Source organism: Ailuropoda melanoleuca, chromosome 5, assembly GCF_002007445.2.
Source record: "Ailuropoda melanoleuca isolate Jingjing chromosome 5, ASM200744v2, whole genome shotgun sequence".
Lineage (NCBI taxonomy): Eukaryota > Metazoa > Chordata > Mammalia > Carnivora > Ursidae > Ailuropoda > Ailuropoda melanoleuca.
The window spans coordinates 72,662,689-72,688,870 of NC_048222.1; the positions used below are offsets into that span (position 1 = coordinate 72,662,689).

Consider the following 26,182-nt stretch of genomic DNA (forward strand, 5'->3'; position numbering starts at 1 on the left):
AAAGTCTAGCTAGTGGGAAGTTCTCAAACTCACGGTGCTCAATAGAAGTTTTCCAAAATTCTAATTTTCTCCTGAAAACTCAAGTTTTTTCATCAGTAAGAAATATTTCAGTTTCTCCTTGAAGTGGCAGGTTCACAGTTCATTTTTGAGAAAATGTTGTTCACATTCCCAAGTCTGACTAACCATGATGTCTGTCAGTCATTCTTTCAAGTAAAAATGAAAAAAAGTGGCTAGAGTTCAGATCACAGCTCAAAACAATCACACACACGATTTTTTTCAAAAACATCCATACTTCTATATGTACTTTGGAAGTGCAGGATGCATACTTCCCATTTCAATCACACATAATACACAAGGGTGGAAAAGTAATAAAATTTACAATTCTCACTGCATCATCAAGGATATTAAATGAACCTGGCATTATCATTGCCTGTGAAGGCTTAGCAGTGTAGAAAATGAGTTGGTGCTCTCAGTTTAACCCACCATGGCTTCTGCACTGTGAATCCAAACATCAACATAGTGTAAAAAGGCAAACACCTCAGTGCTATTACAAAAACCTGTTTTAACCTCATAGACTTCTTGAATGGGACTCAGGGATCCCCAAGGATGGGCAGATAATCTCTGAGAACCACCACCCTACATAGCCTTGTGCATAGTGTCTAAGACCAAAAAATAAATAAATACCAATATAAATACATTTTAAAATAGGAAGGCCCATACCAAAAGAAACAATATAAGCAGCTGTCCTCCAAGAAGGGGAAGCATTAACTGTGCCTTTCATAATAACCCCTGTACACTATTTGACATTCTAGGAACATGCATTATTCTGATAAAAATCTGCAAAAACAGCTACATCCTTCCCCATTAGCAGACAAGTAATTTTTTCCTTTTTGCCAGGTTATCCCAAATATATTTTGTCCTGGGGAACTCTTACTCCTACATGCCAACATGTAGTAGCCAAAAAAAAAAAAAAAAAAAAAAAAAAAAAAAAAAAAAAAGACACTTAAAGAAAAAATATTAAAAGAAAAAGGTTGAAAAACACTGCCTCACTTCATTGTAGAGAAAAACATCAACCGGCAAAAAACCCTGCAAAATAAAATAGCTCCTCTAGAAAACCATTTCTGTTCAGGATTTCCTAATTCTTAACATAGCCATGCTCAACTTCACCATCAATGCGAACTGAACACTCTCTGCAAGACAGAGAAAACATTATCTCCCCAGATCCAAAACAGATGAGATGCACACGACAGAAACACGGTACAAAAGCTTTGTAACAGAACAAAACATTCCCCCCCAAGAGAATTCATGACAGAAGTTAGAAGAATATCATACCAGAAAAGGGGAATTCTGTGCCGAAGATTTCTCTGCCTTCTTTAAACTCCGCTGCTGAGCAATGAAACGAATAAGATGGTTTGTTTCAGGGGAGCCCCGAGCACCAATTGTAGAGCGTCGTCTGGTTTTTTTAAGGTAGGATGAGGAATTTCCTATAACGAAAACTCTCTTTTAAATTGGAACAAAACAAGGCAATCATCAGTAATTATGTACTCAATTCCCTGTAATATACCAGCCTAAGAGAGCACATGATAAACGCCTATTACAGAAATCTAAATAGAGAATTATAGGCAAAATTATTCACACACCATCAGTTGGATAGGCATCTTTGCCTACTGACTTATTCCATTCTTCTGAAAGTGTCTGGCACATAGAAACCCTTGATCAGAGTTGTGGAATGAATGCATGAACACATTTTAATAGCTCTCATTTTTGTTTCATATTTCCTGCACACAGGGATGGGTGATGGCTGGCTTTGGTCTAAGAACTTCTTTTTCTGAATTAGTCCTCTTATCCCCAAGAACTGAAAGGAAAGCTCTCCACTTAGGTACATATACTCCCACAGTCTCATTCTTCAGGATCATTTGTCTCTCTGCAATACCAATCCACTTTCCGCACACTACACTGCATTCTGGCCATATGCTGAAGAGCACAAAATAAATCTAGTTTTTTCTAGAAAGACTTATGAATAATGTTCTTGAGAAGGGAACACAGAATGGCACACCACTGTGGTCTTGTCTACATCATGCATTATCCAGTCTAGTGCCCTCTGACTTTCCAGCATTCTGTCACTCTCCGTTTCTAAATGCTGTTCTCCAATCTAATCCCAGTTCCATGTGTATTTGCTCTCTAGCTAAATCAGACTTCACAGGTGAACTCCATTTCTACTCATTGAAAATTAGCCTCAGTCAATTTTGTGATTTTGAAAGAGGCATACCCCAATCTTTCTTAACTGCTCTTCAACTTTCTCTTATTTTTGCCATAGGTGAGCATATAATTTATTATTGCTTAGAGTATACATATTCCTATATATCATGAGTCAGGTCAAAAAATGATTCACATACATTTTCTTTTCCAGTTTGGGCACAGAGCACTTTGTTGAACGTTATCATGCTGGGTGCCCTGGAAACCTGATATTCTGCTATGCTATATGCACCATACGTAGTCACAGAAATCTCCCTAATCAAATGTTTGCAGAGTCAAAGAAATGAGATAGAGTAGATGAACAAAACTGAGTTGAAGTTATTTTTAAACTTTAAAAGCACTGCAGTAGAAGGACAACTTCTTTTACCTGAAGAGTTCTGTACAAAGCTTTCAGGTGTAATTCCCAATTGTTCTACTGTTACTGTGGAAAAGTCCAAAGGTGACTTGAAAGTATCTAGTGTGCAACCATCAGGAGTCACTTCAGGTGCATGCTTCTGAGGAGTTACAAGCCTCCCATTTCCCAAAATGAAAGAGGTATTTTCTGAAACAGACAACATATTGTGAGGGCTAAACATCATTATGAAAACAAATACCTAAACCTGACATTTCACAAGGAGGCAACAGATCACTACATACCAGCATCACGAATAGCAGTCTCCTTGGTTTCAAGAGACTCACTGTCTTTTGAGTTGGTATCCATCTAAAAAAAGAGAAAAGGAAAAAAAAAACCCATTTCCAAGATTAATGATTAGATCAAGATTCTCATTCAAGATCGAATTCTAATACAACCTATACAGGCATGAAAATAGATGTCAAGAGGGTATTTTGAGAGCTTTTAATAAAGAGAAATGGAGGAAACTGCTTGTTGGGGATGAAACAAAGCAGACCTCACATTAAAGGCCATGGCTTTTCAACCTTGGCGAACATCTGAATCGTCTGGGTACCCTGTTGTAGACACAGCTTTGCGGATTCCCAGAAATTCTAATTAAGTAGGCCTGGCTGGGCTCCAGGAAATCTGCATTTTAGAAAGCACGCGGGTAGCCCGGCTCAGGTCCCAGGAGGACCACTATCTCCATGGAGCAGGATAAGTATGAACACGCTTTTGAGAAGCACGCCCCAGAAGCAGCTCAGCTAGACCAGGGTCCTTGCCCTACCTCTCACTCCCGCAGCCTGGCTCTCCTCCCACCGGGTTTATTTGGAACGCTCCACCGCTGCTGAGTGTCGTGCAGGTGCTGACGGTTCGGTCGAGAAGGCAACTGTCGACCGCCAAGCCGGCCGCCGGGAGCTGCCTCGTCCCGCCCAAGGAACTCCAACCCCGGGGCCCGCTATCCCTACCTTCTCCTCCGCCCGGCCTCTGCCCGCCGCCCGCCGCCAGATTCAAATCGCCGGCCCCGCCTCCTCGGTACCGGCGTTACTCCACGAATCTCTACGCCTTCGCTGTCCACACGTGCCCACGCGCACCCCGAGCTCTCCCGGGCCTCTACCTCGTCGTCCCAGGACCAGGAGTGGTTTAGTGTGCTCGAGAGAATCCACCACTAGCTTGCGGGTGATGCGCCGACCAGAGAGACCAGTCGCTAACCTATATCCGGGGGGACTACTTTCCGTGAGAGTCTCGCGTAGGAACACTTCGGTTGGACCCTTAACTCCTCCCCCGTTTTTCAATTGGATGCTGCAAACTTCGAAAAGAATCATTGGACCAATCCTGGCAGAACGACGGGCGGGCTTTTGCCCAATCATCCAGTCCAGACAGCAGCCGTTTCGTCCGTGGTTTGAGAGAGTGGGAGGGGGGCGCTGACGTGTATGGGTCCCTGTTAGCGCTCCACCTCTTTCCTTCCAACCCCGCCTCCCTATGCAGATGAGCTCTACCTGGTGTTTGGTTTGCGCCTGCTCAGTACGCCTAGAGCCGCCGTTTGGCTCCAGGTTGTGCTGATTGGCTGATAACCCTTCCCGTCTGCTAGACTGCAACCTCTCTTCCCTCCCTCCACCTGGGCTGGGTTAATATGAGCCCACCCAATGCCGGGCGATGATTGGCTGAGTTCTGGCTGGCGCTGCCGGTTGATTGGTGGAGTTTAGAGTCAGTCTGGGAGAGGTGGGGGAAGGGTCCCAGGCTGGCTGAGGAGCCCAGGGGCGGGGTGGGAAGGAGGACCGGCCAGCCCTGGGGTGTGGGATCGAGAGTGCGTGCGAGTGTGTCTCCGTAAGAGAAGGAAGGTGGCGAAGGGAGGAGAGTCCGAGTGGGTGGAGGGAGGGGAAGGGCGGGAGAAGAAAAAGGTGGGAGGAGAGCCAGGTGGGAGGGTGGCGACTCACTCAGGACCCAGTGGGGGCAGCGCGATGAGGCGGGTGACCCTGTTCCTTAACGGCAGCCCCAAGAATGGAAAGGTAAGGGGGTCGGGAGGAGGCGGGCCGCCTGCGGGGTGAGAGGGCAGCGGAGCGCGGGACGGGCTGGCAGGGCAGAGGGCTGAAGTTGGGGAGAGGGACTGGGAGGTGGGCGTGCGCTGGGGTGGTGGGAGTCCAGGAGGTGAACGTCGGGTCCCCGCGGCCTCCTCCCAACCCGCGGGATTCCTAGCCGGAGCCTGCCCTTCGACTCCCCAGCCGCCCTGGCGGCCAGCGCAGGTCAGCTTGTGTTTATCGTTCCCATGTCCAGGTGTGGGTCCTGGAAAGCGGAGGACTCGGAGGGCGAGGGGAGGGCCGCTGTCACCTGAGCACTTGGTGCTGATGTTCGTCTTCCCACCTCCTCCCCGAAGACCCCGCTGCCCCCCACCCCTGGCTGTAGAAGGGCTCTTGTTGCCACCTTCGTGCTGAGTAATGGTCTGCTCCAGAAAGTGGTGGTTAACAGCTAAGGCGGACACGGAAGGTTGATCAGGTAGAAAGAATAAAACTGTTTATCGGTGGATAAAATATTCTTCTATCCTAGGGCGAATAAGAAGATTGAAAATTAGGGACATTTTCTTGATGGTTCCTACCTCAGTCTTTTAGGCGCCCCAAGCCCCTACGCCGCCAAACTTACGTACTCACTTTTGTATTTCTCCTTGTTGTAGTTCCTTAGAAGACTGTCAGAATAGACCAGAATGGATTGATTTGACGTTACTAGTTGCTGTGTTAGGCCTTTGTTGAGGGTGTGGTACCAAATATTTTTTCCAAGGCTGGAGCAAGCCAAAATGAATCCTGTTCCTTCTCAAGCCTCTTGCCCCACCCATGAAAGTTTTTCGGCTTCTTTGGAAAATTTGACTGTTCGAGGAAGACATTTATGATGTCGCTAAATGACATCTAGAAGTAACTATGCCTTAGAGTCTAAGGTAATGGCAAATTGGCCTCAGTGTTTTATTTGCCAGAATACAGTACTTTGTTTCCTGCATATTTTGGAAACAGTACGTTTTTAAATAGTGTAATTGTGCCTCGGTGTAAAAAATGGCTTTCCAACTACTCTGAAATTTTAAATAAATCTGCTCTAAAAATTTGAACCACGGTCTGGTTTGTTGACTATAATTTTGTGTTATTCTGATTTTAGAAATTTAATACATAAAAACAACTGGCATATATTCAAGTTCTCAAGTTTTCATAAATGTTATTTCAAAATATACTTCTTAAGATTTGTATTATTTCTGGCCATTAACTTTTTCTAAACCTGTTTTGTCTGTTAGCTACTAATAATCTAAAACTTACATTGTTACTGGAAGAAAAAATTAGTATATCCAAACAATTGTAATATGTTTTCAGAAACAGACCTTTGATTGACCTTTTTATCCAGCATCTCTTTGTTCCTCTCTGAAAGACAAGATGTTTAGACTCAGTCATAAATATTTAATTATGCTCTAAATCTCCCCTGAAACCACTGAATTTTGTTCTTTCAAAGACTGGCTATGTTAGTCTTACCATATATATTTTTTAAACTATCTAGTTTTGACTAGATTAGGTTTTTGAGTTTAAAATTTTTGTTTTAAAAATATTTTCTAGGAAGTCTCAAAAGATTGGAAAAAACACATCTCAAGTAAATGAAGATAAATATATTTATGTTGTGAAGATCATAAAGACCCAATCATACTATAATCTTTACTACTCGTTGGAAAACATATTCTATGCCAAAGTTCTCAGTATTTCCTCTCTCTCCAGCTGATTAAAAAAAAATACTATAATTACTCTTATTTGACAAAAGAGTGCAGAATAATACATAACAGCTTGCATGTTTATATAAATAACGTGACTAGAGTTAGCCAGGATTGGCATGATCGTGACATGATGTTCATGAAAAACATGCTGAAACAGAGCCCTACTATTAGAGTTTGATCTCCCATCCAGCAGTTGGAATATCTGTCACTTTCAATCTCCTTATTAACCTAGCTTCTATTTTTGCTTCCTGGTCATAAGATTAGTGTCTGTTTTTTCATATAAGTTTTCCTCCTATAAAAGCTGCTTCAGTGGTTGCCAAACTGAGCCATAAAGCCTCGGTTTGGAGAAGCACACAGTTACTGCATGCAACTACATCATATGCTTATCGTGACTTTTCTGTATACTGAATAAACATAAGCGTCCCTACTACATGCTTTGATGTTGTAGAGAGGGCTGTGCATGCTCTAAAACAGTGCTTTCTAGAGTGAGATAGTACACCACAGAGGGTGTGCAAGAGGACCCAGGGAGTTTAAGAAGAAATACTATACTTTTTATTTATATTTTTACTTAGAAATATAAAATCTTATTAAAACTTGATTTTTTAATTCGTAAAGACATAAATGCTTTCAATTACTGAATGTGTCAAGTGGTCTCAAGTCTACTGAGAGAAGAGAGTGCGTTCACATGTGAAAACTTCTTCACTGGTTGGTTCAGTTTGGTATACTGTGATGTACTGAAGCACACAGTGCGGGTTAAGATTTGCATTATCCAGTTTTAACTAAATTAACCTTACCAAAGTGCCAAGTGGCTTTAAAAGATTCCTTCAAAGCTGCAAACTGAGGAATATCAGTTACATGAACACAAGTAAGCAATGAGAAAATGGCAGAGCTACCACTCTCCAAACAAACTATGAAATTTGGGGGGGAGGGATTAATTTTTTTTTTAAAGATTTACCTTTTTATGAGAGGGAACTCACACACATGTGTGCAAGTGGGAGAAGGGGCAGAGAGAGAGAATCTTTCAAGCAGACTCCCCATGAGGTCAGAGCCCCAATTTGAGCTCAGTCCCTGATCCTGAGATCATGACCTGAGCTGAAACCAAGAGTTGGATGCTCAACTGACTAAGCCACCCAGGCGCCCCCAAAAGTGCCAAATTTTAAAGACTATTTGAAATCTTATTTAATAACTGCTATTAACAATAAGTCACTCCCTAAGTGTATATTGTTCTTTGAAACATTAGCCAATGATGAGATGAGGTCATCCTAATTAGCAAGATGTTTAAAAATATTTTCCAACATATGAAGACAATTTCAGATTTTTTTTTTCCTTTTTTGTTTGTTTTCAGTGTTTAAAATCAATTTTATATTTGGCAGGATTTCCCTAAATGTAATGATAAATATTTAGGGGATTTTTACTGGCCAGCTCTATATTCTAACTCGATAAAGGTCCTCATTTGGGAAATCATATTTTTTTCTAACTGTGGCATAAACTTTATAAATAAGTAAATAAATATACAAATGTTTGAGCACATGCCCGAAAATGTTTTACTGATGGGGTACATAGTCAAAAACACGTGAAGGCTGTCATTCTAAAAAATTGGGATCTTCAATTTTAGTTTTCTTAGTTGCTCCAAAAGAATCAGTTGTATCCTCTCATCCTTTCTCCATATGCCTTAGAATTCCCATATTTCTCTTTTTAATATTCCCTGTAAATAGCATTAAGGAATTTGAAATGAGGACTCAGACATCTGAATGTAGTGAGTGGCTTCTGAGTAACCTGATGGCGTTCAAAATTTCTGTACATCTTGAAGAGAAGTTACTTTAACTAAAGAATATTCAGTAATAGGCTGTGCAAGTCTTAGACCATTTGTATGCCTTATTTATTCAGCCAAAACTTACTGAGTACCATCTTTGTACAAGGAACCATGCCAGTTCACTGCAGACATAAAAGGATGTGAAATAGATCTGTACTGATGTTTACACTCTTAGTCCAGGACATAATTTTCTTCTGGCTTTGATATTAGGTCAGAAATATGTTGTTGGTGTTAAGTAGCCAGATTTGAATCCATTATATTAAGTTGAAGGAAGGTGAAATCTATGTGACCTTTGTTGAAATCTGAACATTAATAAGAGCTTTGCTCTTCAACTTTAAACATTTAAAAAAATATTTGATACATATAAAGAATATTAATGTGCATAAAAAGAGGAAAATAATATACCAAATATCAATAAACCTGTCACACAGGGCAAGAAAAAGTGTATTACCAAAACTTAATGTGCTTGTTCACTTTCCTGTTCCCTTGCTTACCCATAAAGTCAGCTAATTTCATGAATGCTGTATTTCTCTTTGCCATGTTTAATAGTTGAACCATATATATATATATATATACACACACACACACACACACACATACTATATATTTTGTCATCTTTGGGACATATCCTAAATGTATGTCATATGTAATCTTTTTGGACTTACTTTCTCATTCAATATAATATTTCTAGGATTACATCCATAATATGCCCCATAGTTTAGTTATTTTTGCTGCTTTGTAATAGTCCGTTGTATACAAGTATTACCCCATTTTATCTGTCCTCCTTCAATGGACATTTGGGTTGTTTATTTCTTTATATTTTCTGTTACATTGACAGTGTTGTCATGAGTATTCCTGTGTATGTATCCTGGTGCACACATGCAAGCATTTTTCTAGGACAGTGGATTGCAAGCTTCAGCATGCATTGGAATCTGTTGGAGGAATTGAGAAAACACATTGTTGGGCCCTACCCTCAGAGCTTCAGATTCAGTAGATTTGGGATTGGGTTAGGAATTTGAATTTCTAATATATTTCCAAGTGCTGCCAATCTAGGAAGCACACTTTTTTTTTTCTAAGATTATATTTATTTATTAGAGAGAGAAAGAACGTGAGCAGGGGGAGGGGCAGAGGAAGAAGTGGGCTCCACTTTCCTATCCCCCTGCTCTAGGTGCAGGGCTCCATCCCAGATCCCAAGATTCTGGGACCATGACCCAAGTCAGTGGCAGCCACTTAGCTGACTGAGCCACCCAGGCACCCCTAGGGACCACACTTTTGAGAATCAGTGCTCTGGTGAATATAAGTTGTACTAACAGTTGACCCTTGAACAACATGGAATTGAACTGCATGGGTCCACTTATGTGTAGATTTTTTTTTTCGATAGGTACCCTGTAGTACTATGTATGTATTTTCTTTACCACACTTTATTGTAAAAATAGAGTAACTTAACTTACAAAATATGTATTAATTGACTGTTTATGTTATTGGTGAGGTTTCTGGTCAACAGTAGGCTATTAATAAAGTGTTTGGAGAGTCAAAAGTTATATGTGGATTTTTAACTACACAGGGGAGGGGGAGTTGGTGCCCCAAAACCCTGCATTGTTCAAGAGTCAACTGTATTGGGTGTTAGGTATATGAACATTTCATTTTTTAAAATGCCAAATTTTTTCAGAGTTATTGCAGTAATTTATATCCCACCAGCATTGCATAAACCTTCCCACTGATCCACATCCTCTTCAATTCTTGATACTATCAGAGTTCTTAGTATTTAATATTTTAATATTTGCTTTCTTGACCTAGAGTTATGTTATCTTTTTTAGGAACAAAATAATTAAAAAATATGTGGAATTTAAGAAACGAGTTAAAGGGGGGAAAAAAGAAGCAAACCAAGAAATAAACTCTTAACTATAGAGAACAAACTGATGGTTACCAGAAGGGAGGTGGGGTGGGGGGATGGGTTAAATAGGTGATGGGGATTAAGGAGTGCACTTGTGATGAGCACCAGGTGTTATATGCAAGTGTTGAATCACTATATTGTACACCTGAAACTAATATTAAACTGTTAACTGAAATTTAACCAAAAAAAAAAAAAAACCACTCCAATTTTAAATGTATTAAACTAAAAATGTAGGTAGAGTAAATTGAGTTCTGTGTTTAGTAATTGTGATTGATGGTTTAGTTGGGTAAATCAGTCTGCATAAATTGAATAAGTATTTATTGATAGTGTATTAGTTAATAGATAATATAGGCATGTAAGAAAAAATGCTTTAAATACATGTGCGGGTTTTAATTTTTAAATTTGAATAACATAGGTTACAATTTGAAAATGGTGTTTAAAGGCAAATAAAAACTTACTGAACTGGTATGTCCTCCTAGGCACAGTATAACATTTACTTTCCCAGTTGGTAGATGGCCTTCACTTGTCTTGGGGTCTGAAATTTAGAAAGGATTAAGTTAAATAGTAGCATAATATGGTGGTCATTAATTTAACTAGGCACACTTCTCAATTTACTCCATAGAATGCTTCCATGCTAAGTATAGTGGCTCGTGTATTAAAGTGGATAATCCCAGTAACATGGGGACTCCAGGTCCACCCTGGGGAGTATACCATACATAAAACAAATAGCCATTCTTAGCATGATCATTTTACAAATGCTTGGCCTGAGGACTAAAATAAGCTTAGTATATAACAATTAAAGCTCTAATCTATGATATACAAGATTTCCATTGCTGCTTTCTCCCCAACAAAGTTGTTACATAAAGAAAGGTACATGAGCCAGTCTATTAGAGACTTTCTTACCAACTTAAAATGTTTTCCAAGCCTACCACATTTTTATATTGGTATATATTTTTAAATCAGATATTCTGATTGGTTTGTATGAAAGATTTCGAATATTATGTTTGCAATATAATTCCATTTTATTTGTTAGTACACTCAAGAGAGTAAAGCTAAAGTGATCTAGTTTAAAAAAAAAATGCCAAAAATGCCCTCCAAATGAAAAACAAGTATGGTAGCCCAACTTAAGGGCAATTTTCAAATTTACAGAACTGTAAGATTGCTTGCAATAATTTCACTATTTTCTCTAATGGCTGACCTTTTGATTATTTCATTTAAAGGAGAGTGTCAGTTGCATAACATAGATACATTAAATTTTCATCCACTTTATGATATGGCTGGTTGAGGGAGAGAAGTGAAAAGAAATTCTGGGGGAGAAAGTGGATGTTCTGGCAAGGAGGGGTTAATGTCAGGCCAACTAAAGCCATGTAAAGATATATAAGGAGCAAAGATCAATTAGAAAATTCATATAGCAACTATGACAAGAATGCTGTTGTTGGAAAGGATTTTTTTACCCTCCCCTGGCAGTTTCTACGCTGTAAAAGTCGATTTGCATTTGCTTTGGTCAGTCTCTTGTGTTTCTATGCTTTTGATTCTTTTCTGTTTTCTCTCCACACCCTCTCTCTTAGCACAAGAGGGTTTGCTGCACATATGCCTTATGTATTCTCTCTTTTCTCCCAGGATCATGTATCTGCAGTAACAGAATTCCAGGCTCTGTTACAGAGGTGAAAAAATGATAGGAAATAAAGGAGACACATTTTATTCAGGTTTCAGTTATTTATGGCATGTCTGCTGTGTCAAGACACTGTGCCAAGTGTTTTCCATTATTTTTTTTTTTACCATGGCAAGATATACATAATGTAAAAGTTACCACTTTAGCCATTTTTAAGCATACAGTTCATTGGCATTAAGTACATTCACAGTGTAACCTCACCACCACTTCCAAAACTTTTTTATCATACCACATAGAAACTACCCATTAGCAATGACTTCCCATTTCACCCACCACCCTGGTAATCTTTATTCTACTTTCTGCCTCTATGAATTTGCCTATAAGTATGACATATAAATGGGATCACATAATATTTGCCCTATGTGTCTGGCTTATTTTACTTAGCATATGGCTTCAAGATTCATCTATGTTGTAGCATGTATCAGAATTTCATTCCTTTTGATAGCTGAATAATATTCCATTGTGTGTATATACCACATTTTGTTTATCCATTCACCTGTTTAAGGACCCTTGGGTTGTGTATGACTTTTAATCCACCTACTTCCCTTTAAATTGTGCTTGCCTACAGCCCTTCCCTAGAATTTCCCAGCTTGCAATACTTATCTGTCCTTTCATCCTTATGATCCAAGAGAAAACAGTTGAAATCTGAGTACTCTGCCATGAAGACTGCACACTTCCGTATTAGCGAACAATTCCCTCCATGCCCTGCTATTCGTTTCATTTATTTAAAAATTCAGGGTCTACTAAACTCCAGTCACTGGTAAACAAAGGATCAGCCTTGTTTATTTTATATGGCACTTTGATCCAATATCCCACGGGAAGTTGACTGGCTGTTCGTTCTTCATGTTCCGCCCCTCATCTATGTTTTATTCATAATTTTCAGAGATCCTAACTGATAATGGTACAACTATACAACACACCTACTGAGAACCCATAGTTAAAATTATACTGAAGCAAAAAACAACTTACTACATGGAGAGATTTTCAGCCCCCTACCTAAGCATTTGCATTGCTTATACATCTATCAGGCACAGTCTGTGCCTGATGGAAAGCAAGAGAGAGAGAATTCACTGTATTCCAGCTGTTGGCTGTATTTAGGGTCTTAGCTAAAATCTGGCTTTTATAATATAAATCATTACTGAAGAATTAAATAAATGAAGTGGGAAGTTGTTACCTTTCATGTGGTGGTTGATGTAGTAAATGTTATCATAAACAGTAAATCATTCCTATTTTTAAAATAAACCATTCCTATAATAAAGGAGTAACGTAAAAGCAACATTATAAAGACTTAATAGGTCTCAGGCACTTTTGCTAAGCTCATACCATGCATTAACTCTTTTCATCTTTGTGACTTGATGTAGGTGTAACTTTTATTCATTTCTGGTTAAAGCAACAGAAGCATAAAGAGGTTAATTTGTCTCATGTGGACAGCTAGAAAATGTCAGAATCTACATTCAGGGGTGGGTCTCTCTTTGGAACTAGAGCGTTATTTACCATACATAAGATTGTAGATTATTTTTGTGCAGAGATGATTTCTTACACTCTAGTTTTGGATTTCAGCAATATTAGATGTAAGAACCTCTCAAAATCTCCTTTTATTTAACAGTTTGGTTTTTAGTCCTGTTTCTAGTATGGTGGTTTTTAATTTGTAAGTAATGAAATTCATTATATAAGTTGTCCAAATTAATCTGGTGTGTTCACAGGTGGTTGCTGTATATGGAACTTTATCTGATTTGCTTTCTGTGGCCAGCAGTAAACTCGGCATAAAAGCCACCAGTGTGTATAATGGGAAAGGTGGACTGATCGATGATATTGCTTTGATCAGGTAACCTTCACCTTCTTATAAGCTGTCTACAGTGTTCCCTCAGCGTCTAGGTGCTCTGCTCTTTCCCTTAAGCAGTAGTTTAATTACTGGAAAGAATACAGAATTTTGGCAAGTGACTGCCTAAAATTTGCTCTTTAGAATTTAAATAATTTGGACTTCTATAAGATAGGAAATCCTTAGTACATTCCAATATTCTGATAGTCTTTCTGCATATTTCATACATAGCTATAAGGAATTTTTTTCTTCATTATTAGAGATGGATCTAATAAGACATGCAATTTGGGAGGGGTGTCAAAATTTATTTTGGTATTACAAAATTGATGTACATATATTAACTCATGACTTGATTGCCTCTGAACATGTGTTTTTGTAAGATAAATTTAAAATATTGATTCTTCTCTACTTGTAATAAAAATAGTCCTCACAGAGAAGCAGGCCAGTTTGCTAAATGATTAATTTACACCAAGCCAGTTCACCAAAAATCAGTTTGTCAGATGACCAATTTGCTAAGTGTTTTCCAGGTGTTAATTTCACCACATCTTTTCCACCTCTTTTCCCACCGGCTTATAATTTGGGTTTGGCTGATATCCATTTGGTGTGTTTCAAAATTCAGATGCCTAGAACTTCTGACTCTGAAGACGTGTTTTTTTAATGTTAGAAATCTGATTGATCTCTTTAATTTTATATGCTACTGCTAATTGTTCAGTACATTTCCTAAGAATGCTTTGAATTTTATAAACCTTACAAAGACCTACTTCGGTAAAAACTTGCTAAGTAAGGTAGAGTTTTAGGTAGGGTTAACTTACCAGTGATCCACCACAGTAGTGATTTTCTGTTTGTTGAGGTTTGGTTTTGTTTTTTAAACATCCCAGGCAGATTTTTTAGCTCTTGAAAACTAATGTTAGTTCACCTCATTCCGTCCTCATAAGGTCATAGAATTTTGGATCAAGAAGAGGCTTAAGAAAGAAAATGGGAAGGGGACACTACGTATGGACTGTGCCGGTTGCGTTGTATTGGCTCTGCCCAAGTCACCTCATTTAATTGGCAAGGCATGGGGTTTTTTAAACTGATGGTATGAAGATAATGGTTAAATAGCTAATACAATATAAATTAAATAGCTAATACAGAACTGCAAAACTAATACAAAGTTTAGTTTTCATTTAAACTCAGGTCAGAATGACCTTTCAACATAATATACAGCTTTTGAAGGTAATTGCTTCTAATCTCTTCATTTTATAAAAGGAAACTAACCATTTGAGAAGTTCAGTGTCTTGCCTGGGTCACACAGTTTAGTAGTTGATTTTTGTTAATGAGAAGAAAACGTTCATACTAGTCTTAAAAAGTTAATTGGCATAGTGAACAAGTAGAAAAGATTATAGACTTAAAAGTTGTAGCTTTAAAATCCAAATCAATTAGAATTTCTTAGTTTTTCAGCATCTGCCCCTCAGCTTCTTTCTGTTTCGATAGATAATTGAGTCTCGGATGATTTGCATCAAGCTAAATTTCTCCTTAACCCAGATGCTGCCTCTAAGAAACATTCAGTGTATTTCTGTGATGCCTTATAGGAAATAAAAATTTCTACAGCATAGAAAGTCAGAACTGAAGCCTTCTGAACTAGGAAATATCTACCTGATTAAGAATTTGTGGCTCACAGTGTAATCTCTGATCATTTATTTGCACTAATGGTGAGCTCTGTTGAGGTAGGGGAAGAGAAGATACACTGATAATCTAGAATTTTGGATTGTGTGCAGTCATTTTACCTTTGGGGGTGTGGTGGGTGTTACTGAGTTTTTATAGCAGAGTTTTACTTGCAATTATATTCGTCCTAGATGTAACATAAAAATGTATTTCCCTTTCCAAAGCACAGAGCAGCTGATGATATAGAAGAAAACCCCAATAATTTATTTAGGATTACAGAATTAGAGTAGAAAAAGAAGAGTTGGCAATGGCTTTAATCATATTCCTTGATCATGAGAGTATGTTCTTCAATTGATTAGAAAGCTGAGTTCACATAATTTGCATAGTGGATTTTGTTTTGTTTTTGCCATTTTAAAAGTTCTTCCATGTGCAGGACCTTATTTGAATTTAAATCCAAAGACAGTTAAGTCAAGAAGTTAAGCAAAGCCCTGGAAACTTAGTCAACTTCTTTGCAATATAGATTGATAGCAAAACCTGTCTTCTACATAATTCTAAGATATAGGTCTTCTAATCAACTGATAATTAATGTGATTTCTGGATTTTGATGGTGGCTTTTAAATTTTGATTTCCCCAGGGATGATGATGTTTTGTTTGTGTGTGAAGGAGAACCATTTATTGGTAAGTGACTTCCTTACAAGCCAATTTTGTCTGCCAAAATGAAAAAGATGGCAAATATTTTACATGCACTTACTAAGCTTAATATTGAAAAGGAGCTCATGGCAGCATTCAAGATCTTCATACCTTTTTTGATTCTAAGTTGGGTGTGTGTGTGTTGAAGTCAAGTTTTAATTTGAATTATCATATTTCAGTATGGATACCTCATGTTTTACATGCCTTTAAAATGCCCTCGAAGTGCACAGGTTCATCAAAGATGACATGATAAGGTCATTTCGATTGTGGAAATTACGACTTTTGTTCTGATATGTTCTCCTCAATAGTAATTGTCGCAGTTCCTGTAAGTGTTAGGTTATAGATTTTTGAGTGTGTACTGCTTGCACAAGTTAGCATTTGTCAATCATTCACAGTGGTCAGATCAAATCAGTCAAAATAACTTGGTTTTGCCACACAGGTGGACATATATGCTACCTTTTGATTTGAAAGAAAGCTTATACAATTGTGCATCTCAAGAGAAAGAGCCTAAGGCTTAGATAACATCACTGTTCTTTAATGAGTATTTGATATATTTAGCTCCATGCAGTCTGACCGTGGATATTTAATAATTTGTGTAAGCCATCACAGTGACTGTATTTGGTGAGTGGAGGGAGTTCTCAGGATCATCACACAAGCAGTTGCCAACTTAGAAGTAAGTACATTCTCTACCTTAAAACAATGAGCACAAATTTTTCCTCAGCTTTTATCCATTAGCTTAACAAAGCAGTTAGCAGGCAGTGGTCGCTTAATTGGTTCATTGCACACATACAAACAAAAGTAATCAAGTAGTGTTTTTGTCTTATTATGAACTCTTGGGTTTAAAAATATTTGGTATGTTTTCATGCTCTGCTTTTATTGATGCCTACATTATTTTATGTTTGGCTGATGGAAACCTCTTCAACTCCTTTTATTACAACTCCGTTGGTCTTTTATAGGTTCCTTACTATCTGGAATAACAAGGTATTCATCTTATACTTCTGTCGCAGACCCAGATCGATATGTTCTCCAAGAAGCCTCAATTTCTTTTAGTAGGAAATGTCATTTCAAAACACAGTCTGGGTGCTAGGCAGGCTCATTGCTACTATGTTCATTATTTTTACTAGGCTTTTTGAGGGACAGAATTGAAAATACATAGCCAGCTAGAGATGAAATTTATGTGTTAATATATATTATGTGATGAAGGTTTATATAATATATGACATTATACAGAGAGAGGTAAAATATCTCCTGGGTTCATACTCCTACTTTGGTTTATAATCAGGATTGTAAGATTTTTATTTAGCTTTTTCTGTCTTTCACCTATGTCTCCTTTCTTAACATATCAGTAATTCTGACTTTCGGGGACATAGGGAATGACAGAATTATGTCACATAAGTACTCATTTCATCCCATACAAAACACACATAAAAGTGTTAGTAACATTTCCAATACTTTCAGTACCAATATGACTGCTAAAGACAGTTAAACATTTTTTTTGCATAGGCTCATTCCTTTCTTTCCTTATGTAAAAAATAATTGTATTGTTTCTACATTATCAGCTTACATAGTCATTTTATACTATATTCTCTTTTAAAACTGTCACTAGCTTTATTCTTTCAAATGTATTTAATGCTCACCTCCAGTCCTTATGTTGATGCCTCTAGGGGTTGTATAGAAACTTGTTCTATAGTAGATTCTTTACAAAGAAATTCTGAGAAGAACAATGTTCTCTGACATCTCACATATCTTCTATACTTGAAAATCAGTTTGACTGGATATAAAATCATATGTCAAAACTGAACAAATTGAAGACTTTAATGATGTATGGTTTATTATGTATCAGTTACTCCTCAAGCTGTTAAAAAAAACAACAACAACAACCTTGGTTCACATTTTCTTTCTTTAAATATCTTAAATATGTTGTGCTCCATCTTATTCTGGCATAAAATGTTCATGTCCGAAAAATCTGATCATTCATAATGATTATTTTTTCTAGGTCACTCAAAGGATTATTCTCTTTCTTTAAAAAATCAGTAATCTTAGTATACTCTGAGTGTTCTGAGCTGATTCTGTCTGATATGTGGTGGACCCTGTCAATATGTACTTTCAAATCTTCTTTTAATTTCAGGAAGGTTTTCTTGAACTTTAAATCATGCATTTATTTTGTCCGCTTGCTTTAATTTTCTTCTTTCAGTACTCCTATTGTTTGTATGTTGGATCTTCTACACCTGTCTTCTATATTGGAAATCTCTGAAATCCTTTTCATCTCTTCCTTCATTTCTTATTGATTTATAAAGCTTTCCTCTTTTTTTTCTTTTCTTTCCCTTAAGGTATTACCCGTTTATTCTCTCCTGTGTTTCTTCTAGTTTAATCTTCATTTCTGAATTGGGTTTTCATTGTAGTTCTAATTCTCTCCTGAGTTCTCTCACCTCATTTGTGAATTTTGTAATTCTGAGTTATGTTATTCTTTTCATACTTTGTATTAGCATGTTTTGGAATTTTTGATTATAGTTTTTATTTTGTGGGCATTTCTTTCTGGTACATTTTCATTGTTTATTGGGATGTAATTCTCATTTTTAAAAAAATTTTTGTGTAGGATTTTCTGTTGCCCATTTAACGTGAAATTGGTTTCCTTAACTTGAGAAGGGAGAGCTGACTTAGGAAAGGTTTTCTAATTTCATGGCTCTGAAGCTCCCTTTTCTGTTGTTTGTGTGAAGTGTTAAAAAATATGGAAGTCACTTTCTGATATGTTCTGGTTGTGTTAGACCTTTTGAACTTTTATCTGGACTGCTTTCTTTTTTGTGTCTCTTGTCTTTGTTCTGTTCAACTTGAATTCTTTTTCCAACATCTTATCCTTCGTATTGGGCTTTGTCCTAGAAGGGAGTTGTGGCTGGTGGGTTTTGAGGTTCATTTCCAGCCCCCTCAGATCTTACTGCAAACTACTTGCATCACCCACCCACGAATTGGACGTATCCCTTTCACTTTCAGTCTGCTGTACTCAAGTAGACTTGCTGAGCTTTGAAGTGAGTATGGATTACTTTGGAATTCTTAAGTTTATCACATACTCTGTTGTTTCTGTCAGCTTCTTCCTTCAAAGATGCTAATACCATGGTGCTCTTCTATCTGTGGGAATACCGTATCAGTTTTGTCTTAAATGCTATCGATGGGTCCCTAGTAGCTCTGGTATGCTTTTATGTGTGTTTTTAGTTTAAAAAATGAAGCTTATTGCCATCTTACCCATTAACCCAATCTTAACTTTTTTATTATTTTCTGCATGTCATTTCTAGATCCTCAGACAGATTCTAAACTACCTGAAGGGTTGTCAGGATCTCACACAGACTGGCTAACCTTAAATGTTGGAGGGCGGTACTTTACAACTACACGGTAGGTGCATGTGAACGTGTGCACAGGTGTGTGTTGGAGGATACTATGTAGTACTTGTTCTTTCCTTCAGTTTTGCTGATTGCCTTAGAAGAGACTCCATGTGATGTTAAACCATTTTTTAGAAAGTTTTTTTAAAGAGTAGAAAAATGACAAGTCATTCCAAAGAAAGCACAAAAGGCATGGACATGCTTTTTAGGTATCAGGTGTTTTAGGGTTTTAGAACAGGTTTTTTAGGTGTCAGGTAATAAACATGCAACACAAGTAAAAACAATATTGAAATTTGTAGCGACTACAACTTTTTATATTAAAAGGATAAGAGCAATGTAAATTTAGGTCAAGAATATTGTGATGTAATAGCTTGCTACAAGGATAGAATAGTGTTTAAGATAAAGGAACCTAAAACAAGATTTGAATCAAAGGAAATGCCAGATTAGAAGGGATTTTGACAAATGGCAACTTATTGCACGTTTTTGTTTCCCAGCGTCACTCCTACCAGGTTATAGCATGCATCTTTTTGAGAGAGCAGCTGGGATCGAGTATACTCTTGACTTAAATATGTTTGTTTATAAAGACAAATGGAGAAATCAGTTTTTTTCCCTGAATTCTTAGGAGCACTTTAGTGAATAAAGAACCTGACAGTATGCTGGCCCACATGTTTAAGGATAAAGGTAAGTACAACACATTGTTTTCACATTTTGTGTGATCTGTTTGTAGCTGTATTGACTTAACTCTTGTCCTTCTGTACTTCTTAATGATATCAATAATTTTTACATGAGTAAAAACTTACTAGTACATTACACAATTTTTCTTCCTAAATTTTAACTTTGTTTTTTGTGTATTCGGGGGTTCTCTTCGCTGTAATGGTGACACAGGTGTCTGGGGAAATAAGCAAGATCATAGAGGAGCTTTCTTAATTGACCGGAGTCCTGAGTACTTTGAACCCATTTTGAACTACTTGCGTCACGGACAGCTCATTGTAAATGATGGCATTAATTTATTGGGTGAGTTTTTAATATGATTCCTCACATTTTTGTAAGGTTAGGATTTTTTATTTTGTTTTCACTTGCTTAGTAACATAGTCTATTTTCATAAAGCGAAAGTACATCTTTTCTACTTTTAAAACTTAATTTTTATATATGTGTGAGTATATATAGGTATAGAACTAGATGTAGGCACAGATAGATATTCTTTGTGTATATGGGTATATGTCTAACCCATAAATTCTAATTTTAGATTCTAAATGGATTTAGATTTTATCACAAGGGACTTTAAGGGATTTTGTTGTTTTTAATTGAATTGTGACCATGACTTGACTTCAAGTTATGGACCTTCCCATCATGTTGAGATGTAGGGTCATCAAAGGGGCAATTATACTTCAGAATCATAAGACTGGAATAGAATCTCAATTCTATAACTTACTATAAGATTAACTTGGGGAAAGTCTCTCTGAGTCTCCTTTGAAAACTGAGTATTAAAAATATACTCATCCCTGACTACATCACAGGATTTTTCACATAATGGATATGATGTCAGCCAGAGCCCTTATAAAGCAGTAGACGCATGGGTCTGGCCTGATGAGTGGTGGGGGGCATGGCAATCTTGAGGGCACATTCCTACTGAGCTTCCACAGATTGTTGCCGTGTGGGTGTATGGACATAGGGTGTCAGAGCTTTAATTTTAAAGAAAAGCTGGAAATCTAAAATTTTATGTGCAATCTTCTGATTTTGAAAATACTGCATGCCAAACACACCAGAATCAGCCTGGGCTGGTGGTGGGGAAAAGGGGCTAATTTACAATCTCTGGAATATAATAGCTAACACTCCGTAACTTTTATTGTTGCTGTATTAAAGTCTGTATTGCCTTTAAAGCTTACCCATTGCAAAAAATGACCTTATTTGACCTTTCATCTAGCTCCATACCTATTCATTACAAATTCTTTTTGCTTTCTTATTTTTTACCTACCAACTGTTGCTTAAAACCCTGTGTTTTTATTTTAGTCATTCTGTAGAAATTATCATTAGAAAAATAAGCAATGGTCCTCTCTTGTACAGTCCTTTGCATTTCAGCAGCTAGATCACTCCTGCTTACACTCTAGTGGCCACTCTTTTCTCCTGAGGACATTTAAACTTCACTGTAGGCATCCTATGGGCTCTTGCTTCCCAGTTTAATTTCTCTCTGTGTCAGTGATAGCCTTTCATATCCTCCCTGCCTAGGAAATAACATCAGAAATACATATCCATGCTGTCTCAGACTTCAGCCATTGCCAAGCTATGCTTGTTCCTTTTTCAGGTTTCTTGGCCATTGCTCTCATTTATTCAGTTGTTCAGCAAGCAGAGCTCTGTACTGGATTCATTTTTATAAAGCATTACTACTTCTAATTAGTACAAAATCTGTCCAAACTCTTTATAATGTCTTCAGGTTGCCCCAACTAATTATATGCTTTACAATAATCTACACTGACTTATTTACCTTCCCTCTATTTACTTAAATGACCTTATTTCTTACTCTTCCTAATCTGTGCTTTCATCAGTGAATATATTTTTTGCTTCCTTTCATTATTTGTTTTCTACCTTTAATGACCTTCAGTCTTCAGTTTTTCCAATGAATCATGTCTTCCTTTTCTGCTTTCGTTTGTCTTCAAAACCTTCTTTTTCTGACTTTTTTTTTAAAGATTTTATTTACTTGAGAGAGAGCACGAGCAGGGACAGGGACAGAGGGAGGGAGAAGCAGACCCCCTGCTGAGCAGGGAGCCCAACACAGGGCTCCATCCCAGGACCCTGAGATCATGACCTGAACCTAAAGCAGACACTTAACCGACTAAGCCACCCAGGCACAACTCTTTTTCTACTTGCAGGGAAATTTCACTTCAATCCAATTCTCTAACTTAAAAACTTTTCTAGCATTTCAATATTTATTTCCTTGACATTCACATAAATTTTCTGAACCCCAGTTTGATACAGTAAAAAGAGAATGGTCTTATATGTCAGGAAACATACAATTTAATAATGATCAAGGTGATCATTTATTGAGGAACTACCAAGTGCCAGGCATTATACCAGATAATATATATGCATATCTCTTTTAATACTTATGTCCACTTTGTGAAGAAAGTGATAATACTCCCATTTCACAAATTTAAACAGGAACTTTAATTAAGAGGAAAAATAAGTAGCTTCTCTAAGGCAAAAAGGAAAGTGAGGGGCAGAACTGGGATTCAAATCTAATTCCTACTGGTGCTGACAGAAAATATGCTGAATATTGCTTCTTTTTCTCAACTGTCCCCCATAGGTGCCTTTGGTATTTCTAAGGCTTTTCTGGAAGTTTTTAAGGTTTGGTTCTGAACCTAGAAGTAGAAAAAAAAATCCTTACTCCATTCCTTGCGGGGTTCTGATTGACTCAGAAGATCTTGGCACACTGAGAGTGAAGCCCACTAGAAACCCCTTTTTATGGTGGTTGTCTACCAGGGACAGATAAGAAATATGGCTGCCCGTTCATGAGGAATCCAGAGATGCGGCCACTCTGGCGTGGACTGGAAAGTGTTGTGCCAAAGCAGCTACCAGAGCTGCTACAGATGACCTTTGTTTTGCAGCTGGAATATTAGAGGTGGAATTGGGCTTTCCCTGAGAAGATCATAATCTTCCCCAATAACTGCTGAGCTTCCCATATCTACCTATAGTTACCCTTATTAGCTTGAAACTATTCAAAGAGTAATTATGTCTCTTACTTTCTTTGTAATCTCTGAGTCCTTAGGATTTTTTTTAACAAGTTAAAAAACTCTATCACTAACTAAATGACTGAGGTCTTCATTTGAAGGAAAACGGATTCCAAATTTCCTCCCAAATACCTTGATGAAGGTGTTTAACAGATGTAAGAAAATACAGTATACATACTATAAGTCATCTAGAGAATGTGCAGATTTTTTTTACCAAGTTAAAAGAGCAAATGATACATAAAATCTCTTTCATCATTTAGAAATCTTTTTTTAAAAAAATTAATTCTCCTTAAGAGAGGTTTCTGAGTCATTCTGTTGACTTTTATTTTGAAACTAACTTACTTTTATTCATTTCTATAATTTTCTGATTCAGAAAGTAAAAGATAATTGTGACAAACCCATTCAGATCTGCTCCATTGAAGAGGTCAATGAAATGTTAAGATGAGGTGAACTAATCATTTATTATTAGATTCACAATCAAATTTATTTCAGTTATTTTAGGAACTTGTGAAATTAGGAGTTTTTGCTTGTGACCTATTTAAAGTGATTGTCAGAAAATTTTGAAATATAGAAGTCTTTTGTTCTAATTCATAAGTTTTCTATGTTTTTCTTTTGCTGAATGTAAACTAGAAAAACTTTGTGTTACAGATATTTAAAAATATTCTGTATACATGTTCTATACGTGAGTTATTTTTCTTCTATATTGATTGCCTGCTTCTTGAATTTCACTTGTGTTGTGAGGATTTAACAAAGAATTTTGTAAATATTAAAATGAGTAACTGTTCTCTATAAAAGTTACATCGTTTTTATTATTGATAGGTGTGTTAGAAGAAGCCAGATTTTTTGGTATTGACTCACTGATAGAACACCTGGAAGTGGCAATTAAGGTAAGGCTCTTTTTACATTAGCCAGTATTACAGTTATTGTAGCTGTCTCCCAAAATGCTCTACTGATTTAATATCTTTTTCAAGAATTCTCAACCACCAGAGGATCATTCGCCAATATCTCGAAAGGAATTTGTCCGATTTCTGCTAGCCACTCCAACCAAATCAGAATTGCGTTGCCAGGTAATTAAAGCAGATTTTTACAAGAGTTATTCGTGTCAGCAAAGCTGTGAGTAAAGTTTTACATTCTTCTAGGATTTTTTTTTTTTGCCTTATGTTCCTTTTTCCTGCAAGATAGAATTTAATTATGGGTGATAGCATTGATTTAATCCCAAAATGGTAAGCAAAAAAAGAGATGTAATGGCCTTTTTTTATTATCTAATATGCCTCAGGTAGCAATTTTTGAGTAGTTCATCAGAATTGCAGCAATTAAAATAAAAAATCAGTTGTTTGTACATTTGTTATGTATGGCCAGTCAGTGGCAGATACTTTTAGGTATTATAGCATTAAAGATTTTAAAAACCTGAGTACTCACTTTTTAAGAATAAAACTACCTTGAATTATTGAATACTTATAAAATATATAAAAATATATAAATAATACATATCAACATGGCCAACAGAGATCACGCTTTAGAAATTTCTGCACATAAATGAAGGATAGCCAGGCTGGATTCTAATGTTATGTTTAGAGTTTCTTTTTCTAAGAACCCATTAAGGAAGCTGATTTTATATCTAAGTTTTATCTGATCATGTCTTCTAATAAACTCCAAATGACTGACCTGCCAATTGCTTCTAAGAAACTTAGGGGTTAGCTATAGTCGTTAAATGTAATACAATAGATGGTTTAAATTTTGTAACAGTTTGTCTTTTTTTAATTTTAGGGTTTAAACTTCAGTGGTGCTGATCTTTCTCGTTTGGACCTTCGATACATTAACTTCAAAATGGCCAATTTAAGCCGCTGCAATCTTGCACATGCTAATCTCTGCTGTGCAAATCTTGAACGAGCTGATCTCTCCGGATCAGTGCTTGACGTAAGAATCATTTTTTTGTTATAAGGGAGAATGAAATGTTTAGTCTATTGAACAACCTCAACAAGCAGAAATGCTCTCTCTCTCGTATTAGAGCTTTAACTTGAGAACAGGTAATTTATTAAGTTGATGAAACCCAAGGCTCTGAAAGTGAAATGTGTTGGTTTGCAACTTTGATATCCTTCAATAAATGAAGACCTGAAAGATTTAGCAACTAATAAGAAATTAAATTTTGAAATTAGATCCTCATCTCTTCAATATAGTGTACTTTATCAGGACTTCTATTTTCAGTGAATTAGGAGGGTAAAGCTGAAAAAGACCTTTGAAATCTTCTATTCGGCATCATTTCTGGAATGGGGAAATGTTATTGCTCTAGAGGTATTTGGCAGAGATGAAATGTGAAATAAACATGATGTGCGTCAGTCTGTGTGAGTTAGCATCTCAGTGACTGTCCTTCTCTCTACGTGTATGTACCTATGTGTGTGTGTGTTTACATGTATGTATGTATGTATATACACTTGACACTTGCACAACACTGGGGCTAGGGGCACTGGCTTCTGTGCAGTCAAGAATCCACATATAACTTTTGACTCCCCGAAAGCATAACTAATAGTCTGCTATTGACCAGAAGCCTTACCAATAACATAAACAGTCAATTAGCATTTATTTTGTATGTTATGTGTGTTATATACTATACTCTTACAATAAGGTAAGATAGAGAAAAAATGTTATTAAGAAAATCATAAGAAAGAGAAAATACATTTACAGTACTGTATTATAGTGATTTTAAAAAATCCACATAGGGGATCTGGGTGGCTCAGTTGGTTAAGCATCCACATCTTGATCTCAGAGTCGTGAATTTGAGCCCCATGTTAGGCTGCATGCTGGGTGTGGTGCCTACTTAAAGAATCAGGGCACCTGGGTGGCTTTCGGTTAAGCCTTCAGTTCAGGTCATGATCCCAGAATTCTGGGATCAAGCCCCACATCTGGCTCCTTGCTCAGGGGGAGCCTGCTTCTCCCTCTCCCTCTGCCTGCCACACCCCCTGCTTGTGTTCTCTCACTCTCTGTCAAATAAATAAATAAATAAAATCTTTTTAAAAAATCCACATATAAGTGGACCCATGCAATCAAACCCATGTTGTTCAAGGGTCAACTATATATATATATAGGTGCGTGTGTCTATACATATGTTCATGCATGTGCTTATGTAACAATTATTGCTAATTTGGGGTTAGAGAATAGATGTAGAAAAAACAGTGAAATCAACTTCCAAACAACTTC

The 26,182-nt window shown here is 37.1% G+C and overlaps 2 protein-coding genes across 7 annotated transcripts in view; one reads left to right on the forward strand and one right to left on the reverse strand.

The window, feature by feature from the left end:
- CDCA2 (cell division cycle associated 2) overlaps positions 1-3,986 on the reverse strand; it is a 51,065-nt gene extending 47,079 nt beyond the window's left edge. The window contains exons 1-4 of one of the 5 annotated variants that reach the window (XM_034661241.1): positions 3,741-3,909; positions 2,893-2,956; positions 2,624-2,797; positions 1,333-1,484 (exon numbers count right to left, since the gene is read on the reverse strand). In XM_034661241.1, the coding sequence (XP_034517132.1) occupies positions 1,333-1,484; positions 2,624-2,797; positions 2,893-2,956 (390 nt within the window). In that variant the 5' untranslated portion in view covers positions 3,741-3,909. Of the gene's footprint in view, positions 1-1,332; positions 1,485-2,623; positions 2,798-2,892; positions 2,957-3,410 lie in introns of all 5 variants that reach the window. The other 4 variants (XM_034661239.1, XM_019794344.2, XM_019794345.2 and 1 more) reach the window with 4 other exon arrangements.
- A 481-nt stretch (positions 3,987-4,467) lies between these two features.
- KCTD9 (potassium channel tetramerization domain containing 9) overlaps positions 4,468-26,182 on the forward strand; it is a 34,328-nt gene continuing 12,613 nt past the window's right edge. Inside the window, exons 1-9 of one of the 2 annotated variants that reach the window (XM_002914427.4) lie at positions 4,468-4,632; positions 13,442-13,563; positions 15,836-15,879; positions 19,179-19,275; positions 19,885-19,943; positions 20,148-20,276; positions 23,807-23,874; positions 23,959-24,054; positions 24,755-24,904. In XM_002914427.4, coding sequence (XP_002914473.1) covers positions 4,585-4,632; positions 13,442-13,563; positions 15,836-15,879; positions 19,179-19,275; positions 19,885-19,943; positions 20,148-20,276; positions 23,807-23,874; positions 23,959-24,054; positions 24,755-24,904 — 813 coding nt within the window. In that variant the 5' untranslated portion in view covers positions 4,468-4,584. The remainder of the gene's footprint in view (positions 4,633-13,441; positions 13,564-15,835; positions 15,880-19,178; positions 19,276-19,884; positions 19,944-20,147; positions 20,277-23,806; positions 23,875-23,958; positions 24,055-24,754; positions 24,905-26,182) is intronic. The other variant, XM_034661243.1, reaches the window with a different exon arrangement.